At 41.1% G+C, this 19,405-nt stretch overlaps 1 protein-coding gene across 6 annotated transcripts; it reads right to left on the reverse strand.

The window, feature by feature from the left end:
* Positions 1-1,429: 1,429 nt before the first annotated feature.
* On the reverse strand, positions 1,430-18,590 carry srrm1 (serine/arginine repetitive matrix 1). 6 transcript variants are annotated; one of them, XM_019878282.1, is made up of 16 exons: positions 18,460-18,590; positions 16,979-17,068; positions 14,724-14,846; positions 8,980-9,150; positions 8,691-8,779; positions 8,358-8,603; positions 7,983-8,165; positions 7,781-7,900; positions 7,453-7,658; positions 5,715-5,801; positions 5,515-5,629; positions 5,354-5,440; positions 4,259-4,717; positions 2,989-3,175; positions 2,290-2,463; positions 1,430-2,129 (listed from the first exon to the last, which is right to left on the reverse strand). In XM_019878282.1, exons 1-16 carry the CDS (start codon positions 18,478-18,480, stop codon positions 2,019-2,021), a joined length of 2,469 nt encoding a protein of 822 aa, XP_019733841.1. In that variant the 5' UTR covers positions 18,481-18,590; the 3' UTR covers positions 1,430-2,018. The 6 variants fall into 6 exon arrangements, with proteins under 6 accessions (XP_019733841.1, XP_019733844.1, XP_019733842.1 ...); XM_019878285.1 differs by having other exon boundaries at positions 2,319-2,463; positions 5,515-5,650; XM_019878283.1 differs by having other exon boundaries at positions 2,304-2,463; positions 5,515-5,650.
* Between the last annotated feature and the right edge of the window lie 815 nt (positions 18,591-19,405).

Consider the following 19,405-nt stretch of genomic DNA (forward strand, 5'->3'; position numbering starts at 1 on the left):
TCCAGTTGATTGTGGTGAATAGGTAAGGCTACAAATGTTTTAAGTACTCAAGAAAACCATCCGTTTTTTCTGAACCGCTTTATCTTCACAAGGGTCGGGGTGGGGGTGGTGGTCGGGGGGTTATCCCAGTTGTCTTCGGGCATTAGGTGGGGGACACCCAGAACCGATTGCCAGCCAATCGCAGGGCACACAGAGACGAACAACCATCAGCACTCATACTCACGTCTAGTGACAATTTAGAGCAGGGGTTTCAAACTCATTTTTGTTGCGGGCCACTTTGGTGTTACATCTTCCCTCGGAGGGCCGATGACAGTGAAACTGAATAAATGTTTAATCATCACATCGTATTATTACTTTTACACAACAAAAATGATGGCTCACTAGTTTTGAAATCAGTCAAGTATTTGTTAAATTATTGCTCAAGTGAATGTAAACAGGATAACAAACTAATTGCAAAATATTAGTTATTTATTACTTACGACAATTTGGTCCAGATTTAAGCAAGGATCATGGAAGTTGACACAGATGATTTGCCACATAAAATGACATGGCGGGCCAGATCTGGCCGCTGGTCCTTGATTTTGACACCTGTGATTTAGAGTGTTCAATGAGCCTGTCACACATGTTTTTGAAATGTGGGAGGAAACCGGAGTACCCAGAGAAAATCCACGCAGGCCCGGGGAGAACATGCAAACTCCACACAGGAAGGCCGGAGCCGGGATCGAACCCACAACCTCTGCATTGTGAGGTCGATGTGCTAACTAGTCGACCACCGGGCCACCCCCTCAAAAAAACCATCAATTCCAATACAGGTATGTCCCAAATCATCCAAGCGCATGCTGTTTGACCATTTGCTTCACAGCGAAAACGAGGTCCAATAAAGAAAACATTTTAAAATGTGCTTTTTCAAGACGAGTATAAATCCCGATTTTTATGATGTGCTAATGCTTTACACCAAAAGCATTCACATCTGACCTGTCTTTTCCCTTGAAATAAATTACGAAATTATAATGAATCAAAATACTGTAATTGACTAAAAGCCATCTACAGATTCAATTGACTTAAAACTACAGGATAGTATACTGGTTTGAAAACCCTCCAAAATGTAACGTATTATACTAAATAAGCACAGCTCTATTGTGATACATTTTATTCCAAATTAGTAAAGGGTCATTAGTAATTTGTTGCTCCAACCGGGATTCGATAGCACCACATTATTTACTTGGACAATACATTTTTGGCTGGATGTAGCTAAGTAATAAACCTAGGTTTGGGTTTAAAACTCTTTCAAACAATATTTGGATGTCAGCGTTCAATTACCTAATGTGAATTATTTTCACATTCATCAATTTGATAATTTACCCCATTCTTTGTTTGACTATATCTAAAAATAGCAATGGTATTTCACAGATTTCATTGGAAACATTAAGAGATTCTATAAAAAGGTTTTAATTCTGAAAGGTTGACAAGACAAATAAGGGGTACTAAATACAAAGCAAAGCAGTCCCACACGGATTAACTTGGAACAAGGATGTACCCCAAAAAAACAAACAAACAAAAAAAATCTAGTTGGATAAATTAAAGCATCCTCTCTGAATGAGTCACAATAACCAACTGGTAAAGAAAATTGTGCACTATTTGAGGACCAAAACAATTTAACACAGAAGTGGCACTGCTCCACATGCACACCACAGTCACTGCACATGCAATCACTTCTTAACAGGAGTCTACTTTTGGTTGTGGAAAAGGTTGGGGGGAGTCTTTAAATCAACCCTCAATTTACATGTTCCCATGCTCATCAATTTAGTAGTAATGGACAACACAAACTTTTTACAGTTTAGCTGGTAGGCTGACAAATCACACTGAAAAGCAATGCCTCAAAATGTACCAAATCTGTAAAAAGAAAGAAAAGAAAATGCAACATCACCAGTTTGTACATTCTAAGTTGAATCAGTTTATCACAAACATCAAGGTTAATGTGAAAAGGGTGGGGGAGGTGGAGGGGCGCTCCTTGAGAATTAGGACATCTGTGAGGGAGACACCTGGGCCTTCCTCATGGAGCGGAGGGCCTTCTCTCTCAGGTGTTTCTCCAGATCATCCAACGTGTCCTCCACTTCACTCTCTGATTCCTGGAAAAGACCAACCACCTGTGATTATTATTACTAAACCAGGGAGAGAAACAGTCCGTCAAAAAAATAATAAAACATATCTCCTACTTCGATGTTCTATGCCGTTTACTGAAAAGCCACCAGAAAACCTCCGTTGCTAAAGATGACAAACAGACATAACCTTTCTTGATTCACCATCTTCATCCCCACCCTGGTTCTGCTGGGTCTCTCCACTCCCGGTGTTGCCACTCTTCTCCTTCTTATGCTTCTTGTGCTTCTTATGTTTCTTGTCCTTCTTATGCTTCTTTTCCTTCTTCTTCTTCTTCTTTTTGGCGCTGCCATCAACATCTGAATTCTGAAATTCAACACATTACAAGCCAATTACAAAGATTAAAAGGAACAATCGACTGAAATTGTGACAGTCAATGTGAGAACAAGGATAAGTGGATCAGAAAATGGATGGATGAATTTAAGAACAGCACAGACCTAAAACAACTTCCCTAAAACTCTTGACATTGCACAACATATCTCAAAAATATCATTGTACTAACGGCACGTGCAATTTGCTTATTGCAAAGGTGTAAAAATGATTTCAGACTTTGACCAATCAGATGCAATCTTAAATGTGCATCACCACCCAAATTAACAGTATCTAGGGGCACTAACATTAACTAAAAAAAACAAAAGTAAAATATTGTAATTTATTACAATTAGCCAAGAATACATTGAGTCTAATCATTTTTTAATATTTAGTGAGATAAAAATATACTTTCTTCAGATACATGTTTATCACAATAGTATTGATATTGCAATTTTCACATATTGTGCAGCCTTATTATTTATTATGATTTGAAAATAATCACCACTTGAGTTTGAATACCTTGCTAGGTGATCGGCTACCAGAGCCACTGCTTGCCTTTTTGGCTGGTGGGGGGGAAGCACTAGCAGATCGAGATGGTGAAGGGGAGGCAGATGCGGGGGCGAGGCGTTTCACTGGAGCTGGTTGAGGAGAAAGGGATCGAGATCTGGAGGAAACTCTTCTCAAAGGCTGAGGGCTCAGAGAACGTCTGTAAGATCAATGACATTGACATGACATCATCAATGTTAACCTGCACAAGTTAATCACAGTCGAGTTTCTGTTAAACTTCGATTCACACACTCAATTATTTACTATTTTCTGTTAGGGCAATGAGAGAAAGAATTGACAACTATTATGTGTTTGTTTACTCTTTGAAATGTTTTATGTGCCTCCACTAATCTAAAACAAGATGTTATGATTAATATGCGGTTCGGAATAAGAATCAAGGAGCTTTAGCCACCTCAGGGGGTTGCCATTTTGTCCTGTACTACCAACTGGTGTTGAGTGAAACCGACAGTTCCATTTGAGCTCACCTTGCAAATGTCACATGCCCAAACCCAGAAAACAGTTGAACCATGACGTTCGCAAGCAAAGCCTGTGGGCACTTTGATGTCCATTTCAGTCAACAGCAGGTGACAGAACAAGATAAAAAGGTAGGCCCTTGAGATGGTTAAAAATGGGTGGATTATTATGCTAAATGTTTCCAAAAACACAATATTAATCCGAATACCATGCTCAGACTAGTGGAAGTGCAAAGAACATTTTGCAAAGACAATTTTTGGTTTGACACCTGCTTTAATGATTGTTGGAAGACATGCATACTGAGACAAATCTTTCTCTTTCTGCCTTCGATATTTCGTGTAAGACACCCCATGTCACCAAACAGCGCAGTGACTTTGTCATCCTGTTAATGAGCAAACTGACCGGTTACAAGTTTGAAGACACCTATGATGCTAATTGGGACCAACCTTAGTATAACGTGGCTACGGTCAAATCATTTTCAATCCTGTCTAGGTATATCATGTTTGTGCAGGCCTGTTTCATTAGGGTTTTTTTGTTTGTTTTTCAAATGACTCTGTTGAACCACAACTTAATAAACAAGGTCTGATTTTCACTGCTCAAGTTTCCGTAAATTGTTACCAGTATTACTTGAAGCAGTTTCATGTTATTACCGCTGGAGGCTTTCATTAATAGAGAGGAACCAACAATTTTGTCCTTGTCAATAAATACTATATTGCATAAGCCAATCTTGTTGCGGAACCAAAAAAGGTGCAAACAGTGTCCCATTTACCTCTGAATGTTGCGCGGTTCTGGGGTACGGGAGACTCTTCGTATAGGTTTTTCATTCTGCAATGGAGAGTGTCTCCGCTGGTTGGAGGATTCAAAAGGCCTCGCAGGACTGTTAGAATCTCTGTTAATGCGACTGCGATTTGCAGGGGACTGAGAGCGCCGATTTGCTGCTGCAGCGGGGGATCGTGCATCCCGACTTAACCGGACAGAAGAGGACTTGGGGCTTCTTCTGTGTCTGGGAGGGGATATTGATGAGGGTGGTGTGCGCCTTCGCTGAGTGGGAGAACTTCGGCGTCTTGGAGATCTTGAAGGACGGCGTTTGTGCCCTGGTGAACCACGTCTAGCAGGAGAGATAGATAATTTCCTCTTCTGAGGAGGCACGGGGCTGTAGCGGCGCTGGATTGGAGGAGAATAACGCCTGTTGGATGGAGAGAGTCTGCGGGGAGGTGGAGAAGGAGACCTGCAAAGCACCAAAGACATTTAGAATAGAGATTTAGTGTTAATTGTACAGGGACAGAGGAGTACAGTTAACGTCAATTATGTTGTCATTAACACCCTGTAAAGTGAAGTCAGTGAGTTAGTTTTTTCCAAATACATTATAAATGTTCAAAGGTAATTTCTGAAAATGTTTTACAACTGACAACTACTTAGGACATAATTGTAGCGACATAGCATGAAGCTGCCATTCTCCATTTCAGTTTTTCAAATTTTTGGGGCTTGGCTAAAATGGGGCTCAGTGACAATCTTAGGTCCCTGGCATGAGCTGCCGCTCATTCGAATCAGTGTATCAATAATATACAGGACAGCTCGGTGTCATTTATTCCCTAAATGTCATATAGTCTGTGTTATTCAGGCCACCACAACACGTTGGAACGTAAAGCATCGTGGGTACAAAATTAGCAGTAAGTATGCACATACTCCAATGTGTCATCCTCCGGCCAAAAGATCTCAAAAAGATAAAACAAAACCCAAAGAAATTCCAAGAACAGTAATATGAACAAACAGGAGACATGCAAAGCGAACCAAAGGAGTCAAAACCAACTGTTTCAAACGGTTTTCAAACTGTTCCATTCCTACGATGTAAATATGTCAATACCTTCGTCTTGGTGAAGGGGACCTGCGACGCCTTACGGGAGTAAGAGAACGGCGTCTGCGTGGACCAGGAGATGGTGAACGTCTTTTCCTGAAAGTGAACCAAGAGTCAAATCAACTTTCCTTTGTTAACAAAAATAAAAATATATATATCATGTGTCTTGCCTAGGAGAGGCCTCTCTCTGTCGCCTCCTCGGGGAAGGGGTGTGGCTACGCCGCCTTTTAACGTCACCATTCCTCGCACCCGGTCCTCCCTTTGGTCTCTTGGATGCTTCGTCATTTGAGGAGGAAGATCCTGAGTCTGAATTTAAAAAAAAAAAAAGTGTTTTAGCAAAGTAGGGCTGGCAGAGTAAAATTCATCATACCTGAAGATGACTCCTGATTCTGTCTACGATATTGTCGTCTCTGCTGCACAGAATCCGCAGTTGCGCCTTTCTCGTTTTTATCCTCCTCTGCAACATAAGATGATAAAATGTCCCATCAGTTACAAGTCCCCCTGACAAAGTAATTTCTTTCAGGAAACAGATTTCAATCATGTGAACTGACTTTCAATTTTAACTAATTTTGAATCAGACTTGCACCCAAAATCCCCATTTCCCGAATTGTGTTGATGGTGGCGAACGAGTTCCGGTTGTATCTGAAAGCTTCTAATCCACAGAAAAGTTGATCCTTTTAGTCTGAGTTCAGATGTTTTTGGGTATCTATTCTTTGAGAAAACAAAGTTTTCCCCAAAAATGTGACTTATTGTCCAGTCCATCCATGCATCCATTCTCTACCGCTTATCCGGGGGGGGGGGGGATTAAAGGATTTGGAGGTGCTGATTTTCATCCCAACCACTTCACACTCTGAACTGCTCCAGGGAGAGTTAGAGATCCTGGCTTGAAGAAGCCAACAGCACCACTTAATCTGCAAAAAGCAGAGATGCAATACTGATGCCACAAAAATGGACGCCTCAATGCCTCCGCTGCGCCTAGAAATTACGTCCATAAAGATTATGAACAGAATCTATGACAAAGGGCAGCCTTGGCGGAGTCCAACCCTCACCGATTTACAGTCGGCAATGCAAACCAAATTCTGACAAAGATGGTATAGGTGTTGGTGGAATTGAGGAGGTCTTCAAAGTATTCTGCCCACCGACTCACAGTCTCCTGAGTCGAGGTCAGCAGTGCCCATCCTCACTAAGCACAGTGTTAATGATGCACTGCTTCCACCTCCTAAGACGTCGGCTGGTGGACCAAAATTTCCTCGAAGCCGGTCAGAAGTTCGCTTCCATGGCCTCACTGAACTCTTCCCCATACCTGAGTTTGTGCCGCTGAAGCTGCGTTCCGTTTGTTTAGCTGGTACCCATTAGGTGATGGGACTCCTCCTTTAACTTAACGGCATCCCTTACAGTGATTTCGTGGTTTGCTGCCAAGACAGGCACCGACCACAACTCCAATCGGCCGCCTCAACAATAGAGGCCGGCGAGCCCCACCTCCAGAGGAGGGCCCCAGTGACCAGCGTTCTGGCAAGGGAAAACTGTCTCCAATATTTTTATTGTTTATAAGGGGTCTGTGAGCTGTACTATTGTCCAGTATGACTTTTTTTCCATTTCTTCATGATTCATTTTTGAGTGGTGCAACTATACTCAAGTTATCGTGCAAAAAATACTGCATTTATTTATTTTTTTATTGCATGACTGAACAGTTTTTATAATGGTCCATGAGTCCATAATTTAAATTAACCATAGCTTTTTTTACTTCCATGAACTGCATGTCTGATTAAAATACTATAAAGTTGTTCAACAGCCGATTGCTTTTTCTTGCATGACTCACTTTGCCACAACTATATGACCACCTGTACAATCTGATGGCATGCATCATTCTTTTCCTTACAAAGGCAAAAATGCTCAATTTTGATTGAATTGTCAGAGATGATACTCTCAGACACATTTTAATCATGATTCCATCAGAATTGAAGAGATCCAAAGTACCGCTTGTAACATAAAACTGTGACTTGTGTTTTACACACTATATTTGATGCCATGAAGACTTCTATGAAAACCATAGGTATCCCCTATTGGGACCGAGTACGATAGCAAGGAAGCAAGGTTGAAGACCTTACCAGATGATCTGACAGGAGACGCTGACCCTCTGCCCCTTCTGACCCTTGGAGAAGGTGATCGCCTGTCTTTCCTGGGAGGGCTAATGGCATCAGGAAAGTGGGGCTGTTTTCGTGGCGGCGTGTTGGATATTCTTTTCATTACTTTTTTAGGCGAGTGCGAGCGAGAGGAACTGCTGCCAGAGGATGAAGCAGAACGAGACTGTCTCCTGTGGGTCATATATGACACAATTAGACCGACAAGTGACATAACCCATGAATATAAAACACTAAAGCGGAGACTTTCAGGTAATATATTTCACAACGTTAGAAAGCATTGGCAAAGACGAACCTGCGGACAGGAGAACGCCTGTGTCGGTTTCTGGAGCTGGGAGGGCCCCGTCTGGGTGGGCTTCTTCGACGCGGAGACATTCTCCTTCGGGGACTCTGTCTTCTACGTGGAGAGTAAGACCTAAAAGAGGTTAGAGGATAGTTAGGTTTAAGTAGGACATCTTTTGAAGACAATTCAACATATTAGTTTAACAGAAAATAACCTTGAACGAGAACGTCGTTTGCGGTGGCGAGAATGAGAACGGGAACGGCGCTGAGGTCTTTCCTTCCTACTGTCCTTCTCCCTTTCCCTGGACTTGGGCCTCTCCTCATTCTTATTTTTCTCAGGTGGGAGCTCCTTGTCTTCAGTAATCGTGTCTGCTTTAGCCATCTCGACAACAGTTTCGCTAGAGAAAAGGGGGTATGTTTTGTTTCGAGTAATTGTTTATGAGTGTAGTGTAGAAATACACTGGCAATAGCATAACTTCACTGTGCTGTCTTACTTTTAGTTGAAATATCACTGATGCAGAGGAGATAGTTTAACACAAGCTCAGAACTACACATCTACCCACTAGGACAAGCAAAGTTTCAACACATACCTGGTGGAAGACACTTCTTGGATGACTGGTTCTGGCATGGCTCTTCCTGATGTGTCAGGCTCCACTGGCTGCTCCACAGGTTTTGTGGAAAGCTGCATCAAGGGTGGAGGAGGTGAGCTCCCACCAGGTAGAGTGGCTTTACGTCTTGGGGAGCGTGAAGGGCTACGTTTCCTTTCCCGCCTCAATGGAGACCTGCGCCGTGGTGACGGAGACCTGCGCCTTGGTGATGGAGACCTCGTCTTGCGTCTGGAGATAGGAAAGGTTAACAATGTGTTGGATCAAAACAAAACTATGCTACATTCATCTGACTCTGAAGAAGAGGAACTGCATTACCTTCTCGGGCTCTTTGACTGAGCCCTCTCTCTTGAATCCTTTTTCTCCTCCTCCAACTTCTTCAGAGAAGCAAGCTTCTCCTGTTCAATCTGTATGAAGGGACAATACTATTTGACACCTCTAACAATTGAGCATTTTAAATGTTTTTATTTGTGCAGTCAAAAATGCAACATTACTGTTTGCAATTTCGAGAGAACATCCAAAACATATCAGACTATATTACATTTCACAAAACGCCATTGAGACATTTGTCATATTTGTTTTGGACCAAAAGGTGTCTACATCTCACCTGTCTCTGCTTAATTTCTTCTTTTTTCTGCTCCAAAAATGCAGTTGGGATGCCAGCAATGTTCTCCTGGGCACTCAGCAACAGGGGCCAGAGGTCTCTCATGAACTCTCTGGCATTTTTCCCATTCAGGAAACCCGTCAAGTTAATCTGCATCATCTTGCTATCCGGGTGCTGCAAAACACACGAAGCAAGGGAGAGAGAAAGAGAGAGACAGAAACATAAAGCTGTTGAAATAATGGAACACAAATATAATTTAAGAGGTAGGAGCTCTCAATTGGGAGTGCCTACCTTCCATTTTTCAAGAATATACCTGCGACTGTTTTGTAACTGTAAAAAGAATTGCTTCCTACTGAAATTTATTTTAAAAAAATAAATAATCCAGAGTCCACTACTGGACTCTGGCAACGAGTTTCATTTGAACTCCAATTGAAAACTGAAAGGGGAGAAGAAATCTAGCTGATCAAATCTTGCATGCAATGTTGCTATCATATTGTAATTGCTGCTCCTCTACATTCACGTATACACACAAAGTATATACAAAAGAAATGATCTTATCTTGTATTTATGATATTCATTAAAATTATGTGTCCTTTCCCATCCCATTGTACAATCTCCCCACAATCTACAACTTCAGATTTCTAACAAATAGCCACAATACAGAGTGCATTAAAACCCAACACTTTTAAGTACAGTTCCGGTGTCTTCAGTGAGTCCCGTGGGATCAGTGGGCATGGAGCTCCCTTGGCTTGCTTCCGCCTCACTACTGCTTGAGACTCAACCACCTTGAGCTTAATGTTATATCATTTATCTAAATTGCAAGAGACGAACAAGCAATAATGAGTACAGAGCAACACAAAAAAAGCGTGTTATTCAACAATATCAATTATCATTAATCTTTCTTACCATGGTCTATTTGTAATACCATTTAACTTAGCAAATCTAGGCAGAGCTACCGTAGGTACACATGAATATGTGGTTAACTGGATCTTAATGTACTCCCCACAGGAATCCGCAGTTCCACAATCGCAGAATTTGCCGCAGATTTCAAAGCTCACCGTGGAAGTGAAAGAAGACCGCGGAAATAAGGGCAAGGTGCAGTAGATTAGATTTACATGTAGTTTTCATCCCGGCAGCTAAACGTCCCGGTCGGATAGGCTATGTTCGCGCTGCAGTGCGTGACGCCTAATTCAGATTTTTTGTTAAATCTGCTCTTTTTATGTTTCCGTTCACATTACACAAACAAATGCGTTCTCTACGTTAATTGAACACGTCCATAATGTGACACGCCTTCACACAAAGAGGAAACATGCAAAAGACGACGACATGCGGAATATGATCCAACATGTAGGGCGAGTGACCAACCACTCAAGTGCCACTGAACGGTAGTCCACGGATTGGTCCCAAGTCGACTGGGAGGGGTGTGGGGAAAAAAGAAAAAAAAAATTATGATTTTTTTTTTTGGGGGGTGGGTGTGAACGTGTTATTAATATGATATATATTTTTGTGTTCATGTACAATACATCCTACGCATCCTCTCATTCTCATGTCCACAGAAAAGTATTTAGGAAAATGAAAAAGTAGGTCAGCTTTAAACTACAGTGGCGCATGACCTGCATCACAGAAAGTTGGTTATGGTCAGCAGACTGCAATTGCAGCTCGCAATCAGAGCCTTTGAGATATATCTAGTTTTGGTTTATGCTTGTGTGATCAGCAAGACACCAGTGACATGAGCAAAGAACGGGAATCTGTAGAGCCGAGGCGGCATTTTAAAACAGTACAAGCTATGATAGTGATGTTTCTGCATGAAACACGCTACAAAAGTGTGTCTCTGTCTCCCTGTGTCAGGTCTCCCACTAAGGTAGGCAGTGATTTACTTTTCATAAAACTCAAGAGATATGTCTGTCTTGTATCTGGTTTACTCTTCTGTTTTGTTCATGTTAGGGTCCGTGATGGCTATTGCTAATTGTGGCATGCGAGTACATGTGTGTGTATGTGTGCGCACGTTCACATGTGTGACGTGCATGAACTTGTCAATCGTGGAGGGTTGGCTGCTTAAAAAGCAGCACTTCCGTCAAAAAAGGTAGGGCACCCCCAGTGTAAGGGCGAATTTTTTATCATCTTATATCAACAGAGGATCGAGGAATTATGTGGAAATGAGGCACCGCTTTTACTTTCTCTTCATTCCATGAAGCCGTCCAGTAAAGATGACAAAACGCAACGGAGATATGTACTAAAGATGGCGTAATAAATGAGCGGTCTGTCTGGCTGAATTACATTTGCTATCATACTGTATTGCAGGATTTTTACAACATCCAGGTCAAGTGGATAGTTTACACTTCAAAATTTTGCTTTAATATCACATCTACCTCAAACCCATAGTTTGGTGAAATGTTTTGCACTTTATGCGTCATGAAAATAAATGTTCATTAATAATTATAATCATTCTTAAATAAATCTGCCCTATAAGGAGAAAGACAATACTGATGTTGATTATTTTATAACCACAATGTTCCACAGTGTTTTGGTTTAGCTGATAATTTCTTAAAAGAATGTTTATATCATTCGTACATTAATTTGTTTAATAACTTGGTTATTTTAAGTTAATTTTTTTATGCCCTCCGAAAATCTATTTTTAAGCCGCAGAATCAAGATTTGCTCTCTGCTGAATCAGGATTGTTCTCCGTGGACTCAACACTTTTTCTGTGCGGATTCCTGGGGGGACTATCAATGAACATATTGAGTAGAAGACTGGCAATAGACCTTCAACAAAATGAAAAGAATATCAATGTTAATGCCACTTCTCTCCTCAAATAGGCAGACAATGTGACCGAAAGAATAAATAACCTTGCCAAAAGTCTCTATTTCCAATTTTAAAATGTAGCATACTTTGAAACATAGAATGAGTAACATGCACAGTGTGACCCATAAGTGTGCATTAAGTTATTCTGAGTGACTAATTCCAAGGATTCATTCTTGTTACCAATTCATCTGTCTGAAGTGCAGGAATAATAAGATACGCAATACCTACTGTGTTGGGAATACAATACATAATGTGATCAAACACACCCATCTGTATCACAACCAGGGCAAATATACATGCTACTCAATTGGAAGTTGGTTGAAATCATTCAACCTTCATGCTAAATTAGGATACGTTACTTGTAAAAATGCGTTATCTATTACAATTCCCTCAAGACGACAACTTCAACTACTTTTAAGGGATCTGGAAGTTTTAATGAGCTGAATAATCCTAGGGAGGGTATAATTATGGCATTTTTCAGGTGTGTCGATCACTGGCATAATAATGATCCCTGGATATAACTCACCTCAAAACACACACTGCATCATGAAGGGAGAGTTGGGCTCAGTGACTTTGGGCTCAGGAGAGAGCTAATTAGGTGTTGGTGCTATACTTCTGATGCAAGGTATAACATCCATATTGGTTCAGGCCTTTTAAATCATAAATCACATCATAATTAGAAGTATGCTGAATAAAGTCACTTTGTTACATAACAGCAAAACATTGTTATAATCACACCAATTGCTAATTTAACCACTCAATTAGTCTAAGATGAGCACAATGTGACAATTTCCCTTCTTTAATGAGAAAGCACTTCCCTCAAGTATACAGTTGTGTCAAAACAAAGAACCACAATTAAAAGCATTACCTTATCATCAAGCTGGTTAAATATGAACTCTATGACGACATCGTCCTCGAACCCCAAAATCTCTGTCACCCGTTGAGTAATCCATGGCTTTATGACTTCCAGGTTTACTTTGGTCATATCCACCTAAAAGACACAAAGGCAAACAATGACATCATTCAAAAAACGATTTGTGCCTTTTTTGAATGCTGCCCCCACACCCTTTCTGGCTACGGAAGTGAGCTCTAGGGACATGGAATGTCACCTCTCTGGCAGGGAAAGAGCATGAGCTTGTGTGCGAGGCAGAGAAGTTCCGAATAGATACAGTCGGGCGCGCATTCCAAACAGACCTAGGGCTCTAGTACCAATTCCAACTACAGGGGGATAACACTTCTCAGCCTCCCTGATAAGGTATATCGAGGGGTGGTGAAGAGGAGGCTCCGAGGGGAAGTCGAATCTCAGATTCAGGAGGAGCAGTGTGGTTTTCATCCTGGCAGTGTAATAGCTGCTGGACAACTGTGGAAGGGCCCTCGAGGGTGCACGAGAGTTCGCTCAACCAGTCTACCGTATTTTCACGACTATAAGGCGCCATTAAAAGTCTTAAATTTTCTCCAAAATGGACAGGACGCCTTATAATGCGGAGCGTCTAGTCTATGCGCCGAGTTCCAAAGCCTGACTGAGAGCACTTCTGGCCGACACGCTGTTTATACAGAGAAAAGGCGGGCATGAGTGACGACAGGCATGCGGAAGTCCGCCAATGAGTGAAGGGTGGGCGTGTAAGAAGACGCTAAAGGCACGTCCCTAGCAGGTACTAGTCGCCAATGAGTGACGAGTGGGCGTGTAAGAGGACGCTAAAGGCACGCCCCTAGCAGGTACCAGTCGCGTGAGTACGTTGTAAAATGGCTAAATAAAGTACAATCGAACTCAGTTTTGCTTCCGTTGCCTTTTTAAAAACGTGTTTTTAGCGTGTGTCCGTATGTCTTAGCTGCTATCGTATGCTTTTCATTTGTTTAATAACGTGGTTATTTTAAGTTAATTTTTTATGCCCTCCGAAAATCAATTTTTAAGCCGCAGAATCAAGATTTGCTCTCTGCTGAATCAGGATTGTTCTCCGTGGACTCAACACTTTTTCTGTGCGGATTCCTGGGGGGACTATCAATGAACATATTGAGTAGAAGACTGGCAATAGACCTTCAACAAAATGAAAAGAATATCAATGTTAATGCCACTTCTCTCCTCAAATAGGCAGACAATGTGACCAAAAGAATAAATAACCTTGCCAAAAGTCTCTATTTCCAATTTTAAAATGTAGCATACTTTGAAACATAGAATGAGTAACATGCACAGTGTGACCCATAAGTGTGCATTAAGTTATTCTGAGTGACTAATTCCAAGGATTCATTCTTGTTACCAATTCATCTGTCTGAAGTGCAGGAATAATAAGATACGCAATACCTACTGTGTTGGGAATACAATACATAATGTGATCAAACACACCCATCTGTATCACAACCAGGGCAAATATACATGCTACTCAATTGGAAGTTGGTTGAAATCATTCAACCTTCATGCTAAATTAGGATACGTTACTTGTAAAAAATGCGTTATCTATTACAATTCCCTCAAGACGACAACTTCAACTACTTTTAAGGGATCTGGAAGTTTTAATGAGCTGAATAATCCTAGGGAGGATATAATTATGGCATTTTTCAGGTGTGTCGATCACTGGCATAATAATGATCCCTGGATATAACTCACCTCAAAACACACACTGCATCATGAAGGGAGAGTTGGGCTCAGTGACTTTGGGCTCAGGAGAGAGCTAATTAGGTGTTGGTGCTATACTTCTGATGCAAGGTATAACATCCATATTGGTTCAGGCCTTTTAAATCATAAATCACATCATAATTAGAAGTATGCTGAATAAAGTCACTTTGTTACATAACAGCAAAACATTGTTATAATCACACCAATTGCTAATTTAACCACTCAATTAGTCTAAGATGAGCACAATGTGACAATTTCCCTTCTTTAATGAGAAAGCACTTCCCTCAAGTATACAGTTGTGTCAAAACAAAGAACCACAATTAAAAGCATTACCTTATCATCAAGCTGGTTAAATATGAACTCTATGACGACATCGTCCTCGAACCCCAAAATCTCTGTCACCCGTTGAGTAATCCATGGCTTTATGACTTCCAGGTTTACTTTGGTCATATCCACCTAAAAGACACAAAGGCAAACAATGACATCATTCAAAAAACGATTTGTGCCTTTTTTGAATGCTGCCCCCACACCCTTTCTGGCTACGGAAGTGAGCTCTAGGGACATGGAATGTCACCTCTCTGGCAGGGAAAGAGCATGAGCTTGTGTGCGAGGCAGAGAAGTTCCGAATAGATACAGTCGGGCGCGCATTCCAAACAGACCTAGGGCTCTTGTACCAATTCCAACTACAGGGGGATAACACTTCTCAGCCTCCCTGATAAGGTATATCGAGGGGTGGTGAAGAGGAGGCTCCGAGGGGAAGTCGAATCTCAGATTCAGGAGGAGCAGTGTGGTTTTCATCCTGGCAGTGTAATAGCTGCTGGACAACTGTGGAAGGGCCCTCGAGGGTGCACGAGAGTTCGCTCAACCAGTCTACCGTATTTTCACGACTATAAGGCGCCATTAAAAGTCTTAAATTTTCTCCAAAATGTACAGGACGCCTTATAATGCGGAGCGTCTAGTCTATGCGCCGAGTTCCAAAGCCTGACTGAGAGCACTTCTGGCCGACACGCTGTTTATACAGAGAAAAGGCGGGCATGAGTGACGACAGGCATGCGGAAGTCCGCCAATGAGTGAAGGGTGGGCGTGTAAGAAGACGCTAAAGGCACGTCCCTAGCAGGTAGCAGTCGCCAATGAGTGACGAGTGTGCGTGTAAGAGGACGCTAAAGGCACGCCCCTAGCAGGTACCAGTCGCGTGAGTACGTTGTACTGTAATAAAGTACAATCGAACTCAGTTTTGCTTCCGTTGCCTTTTTAAAAACGTGTTTTTAGCGTGTGTCCGTATGTCTTAGCTGCTATCGTATGCTTTAAGCTAACATACCTGGTATGTTTTAGCGTGCATGCTTCATGCTTCAAGCTAACGTGTTTTTAGCATTAGTGCATGCATGCCGTATGTTTAAGCTGGCGTATGTTTTACCATGCCTGGCTGCGCCCAATAATACAGTGCATTTTGTGTATGTGTCAAATACAGAAATACCACCCGTTACTGAGACTGCGCCCAACAATACGGTGCGCCGAATGGTCGTGAAAATACGGTACATGTATTTTGTGGACTTGGAGAAGGCGTTTACTGTGTCTCTGGGTGAGTTCATTGTACAGAACCCCCTGATAGGGGCCATTCAGTCTCTGTACGACCGGTGTCAGACTGTGGTCCGCATTGCAGACAGTTAAGTTGAATTATTTTCCAGTGAGGGTTGGACTCTGCCAAGGTGGCCCTTTGTCACCAATTCTGTACATAAACTTTATGGAGAGTATTTCTAGGTACAGCTAAGCCTCAGTATTGCATCTCTGCTTATTGTAGATGTAGTACCGTTGGCTTCCTCAAGCTGACAAAAATCACATCACTTTTATTGGTTCTGCGGTAGTAATTGCATTTTGTTACTATGTGATTGTTCAGTAAATTATTTGAAGAAAGATTTGAAACTATATACATAATCAAAAATCCAACTATAAATATGTGTTAGCATTTAGACTTTTGAGAGCAAAGATTGATAGAAGAGATTTCAAGGACAATTAAGGCCTTGTTTTTAGATTCATGGATTCAATGCCTTCAAAGACTTTTTTCAGGATCCACAGGAACAGTGTGTAGAGTTGTAGCCATGAGACAAGGCGAAAAATACTTGCAGCTTGGAAGCAAACACCTCTGGCCTAAAATTTTGCCAACATGTTCACCAATCACTTTTTAACTGGCACCATGACTTTGGAAATATTTTGCACAATAGCTTTCCACCAGCCCCCTTTCTTGACAGAGTGGAAAACAATATATCAGTCACCTCATGTCGTTTGTTTCTGAGTAGGTATTAATCCTGAGTCGCTTTTTTTTTTTTAATAGTCACTAGAGGGGGTCTGTAAAAGTTTCAATTGGCAGCACTTGCTATTCTTCTGCAAACTAGCTCATCTCTGTTTGCAGTCATGTTGGTGCAAGCAGTACACATCAACAAAAAAAATTAAAATAAGTGAAAAAATCCTGAGTAATGAACTCTGATTAATATATCAAATTAATTAATCCTTTAGTTGTAGTATGTATGATTGAGTTGAAATATCAATGACGCCAACAAAACTAAGATGTACAAACTGTAGATGGTTTATACCTTCTTGTCGAGACATTCGGCAAATTTCAGCTGCTTTAAGAGTTTCTTGTGCTTGTTGCTAAATCGGTTGTCTTGCTCCGCGCTTGTGCCCTGTAGAAACAAATTATCAAATGTTAGCTAATCATTTAAAAGTTGCAAAACATGACACCAAGGTGGGTAGTAATGCACTGCATTTACTCTTGAGACCATTCAATGCCAAGTCTCAGTAGCCCAACAAAAAAGCTACACTTACAAAGTGACTTTTTTAGTGTCTGTTGTAAGACAGAAGCAACAGAGGATCTCAAAGGTATGGCACTCTCAGTCAGATGAGGCACAACACCCCAGGGCTCACATTCAATCTGTTTACTTTAAAGACATTGAAAAACAACAGCTACGTCAAGCAAAATAAATTGTCGTCAAGTAAAATAATCTGTGGAAAAAATTCCATTTAGGTCTACTTTGGTCAATTTGAAGTGACAATGTTGGACAATATCTGAAATGAAAATTTCTTGTTTTTATTTTTGTCAGTTTGATGCTCATGCTCTAATTAAGAAAAATAATCACGAATTACACCGAATTTGAGTTTTAAAATCTCGTTTATGAATACGCTTACTAAATAACCATTTCAAGGACTACTTTTAACTTTTGTTGAGTCACATTATTCTTAAGGTTTGAGTCACATTATTCTTAAGGTACTAGTATTCTTGGTAGAGTACATATTTTTTCCTCTGGTACCAGCATATGTAAGGCCCATATACTAAAGTGTCACTTATCGGGGTCTATTTTAAGAAAAGTATCTGAAAATTTACAGAAACAAAGGACTATTCCCACATCCAAGGTACAAGTTAGAAAATGAGCGGAGAGTTAAGTTATCTTGATCAGGTTCATTTAGTAGGATTAAAAATATGACATTGGTAGCAATGAGCTAGCATTAGCTCAATTGACGAATTATTTATCTTAATTTGGAAATTGAAGACAAAGCAGCCGATAGCAAGCAACATTGTGCTTCATATAGGCACAGTAACAAATGTGTCATCGGTTTGATTTTGCGGCAGACATTAGCACTACGCGTGTATTCTGACATTTCAGCGTTGCGGCAACGCGCTCATGGAGACGGAAACGATCCACCACCCAAGCGCCATCTTTATTAGCGAAGGCTAGCCGCTTTCATGTAACCGGCTAGCAAAGTTCGTGCGATTTTCACTCTAGTGTCACGTGAATGTTACTCCAAACGCAATTCGTAGCCGTGCAACACCACGGTACAAGTTTAGCTTTCGTTTTCTAATCCATGTGAGAAACCTTTTTCGAAGAGTTTTAACCGAATATCGAGCAAATTGCAATGTTGGCACGCACCAGTTGATAGTCGGTGCCCAAAAATACAAGGTAACTCAATAGCGACAGGCCTAATAGGTAAACGTCAAATTAACAGACAACGTTAGCAATAGATCAGGACAGAAACCTGGAAATCGGTTTTACAATGACTACATTTCTGAGCAACTTACGCGGAAGAATCCCGCGTCCATGGTTGAAGAAAATAGATGTTAGAAGACCAGTGAGTGAAGACGTGTGTTACCAGCCTCGTGAAGATTGCGATCCTGCAGGAGGCAACATGAATTACATCGGCTGAAGCAGCTTGGCGAAAGACAACAGCTCGATTCGTCAAAATATCCTCTTTAATGCCCTGACATAAACAATACGTGTGCAGAGTCTTTGTCCGGCCGAGAAACCGAACACACGCATGCACTTTGTTACACATCTGTATATCTCGCACTCATTAAAATCAAATTTTTTGTGACTCCCTTGGTCCAAACAGATATCTTACCACTTGTTTATTTGTTTGCTTTTCGTCGTTCAATTTTCAGCTGGAGGAAAAAGGCAAATAAAAATACAGTATAGGTCTAAATTTTGGAGAGCGTTTGGGGATTCACCAAGACATAAAGACACCACCAGATGTCACTATTTACAAGTTATGAATATTCATGACATTTCTATAGTACCAGTCTCACAAGTGGGTGGGTCATTCCAGAATTGGAGGACATTTTGCTACCCATGCATCAAAATTTGAAAAAAAAAATTACAAAATACTAAAACGGTAAACTTCTGGGTAAATTTGCTTGTCCCGAGTCCAAATCTAAAACAACTAAGAGAAAAGACAGCTTGAAAATAGTTTATACCCGATAAATGTAGTTAATACCCGATAAAGGATATCTTATCTTATCTTATAAATGTGGAGTATCCCCAAAATGTTTTCTCTTGTCCCATTTCCCTAATGACCAAAAGGAATCTAAAATAAATCAGTTGAAATGAAATTTTAACTTGTTTTTTTTTTTTATATGAATATGAGTATTTTTTACTTAATCTTTTGTCTTTCTTCCTGGAGGATGGCCAAGCGTCCGCAGGCTTCATGTCTTTGTAATCCGTCCAGCATGGGCATCACCTCGCCTTGCT

This window comes from Hippocampus comes, unplaced genomic scaffold (assembly GCF_001891065.2).
Source record: "Hippocampus comes isolate QL1 unplaced genomic scaffold, H_comes_QL1_v1.1 scaffold470, whole genome shotgun sequence".
NCBI classification, from domain to species: domain Eukaryota; kingdom Metazoa; phylum Chordata; class Actinopteri; order Syngnathiformes; family Syngnathidae; genus Hippocampus; species Hippocampus comes.

What these genes read in the sequence shown, in the direction of transcription:
- srrm1 (XM_019878281.1), bottom strand. Translation starts at nt 18,480, where the DNA reads ATGGACGCGGGATTCTTCCGC. An exon ending in CAAGAAGTGTCTTCCACCAG is followed by an intron (nt 8,166 to 8,357) that starts GTATGTGTTGAA and finishes CCTTTTCTCTAG; the next exon opens with CGAAACTGTTGTCGAGATGG. An exon ending in AAACGACGTTCTCGTTCAAG is followed by an intron (nt 7,901 to 7,982) that starts GTTATTTTCTGT and finishes AACCTCTTTTAG; the next exon opens with GTCTTACTCTCCACGTAGAA.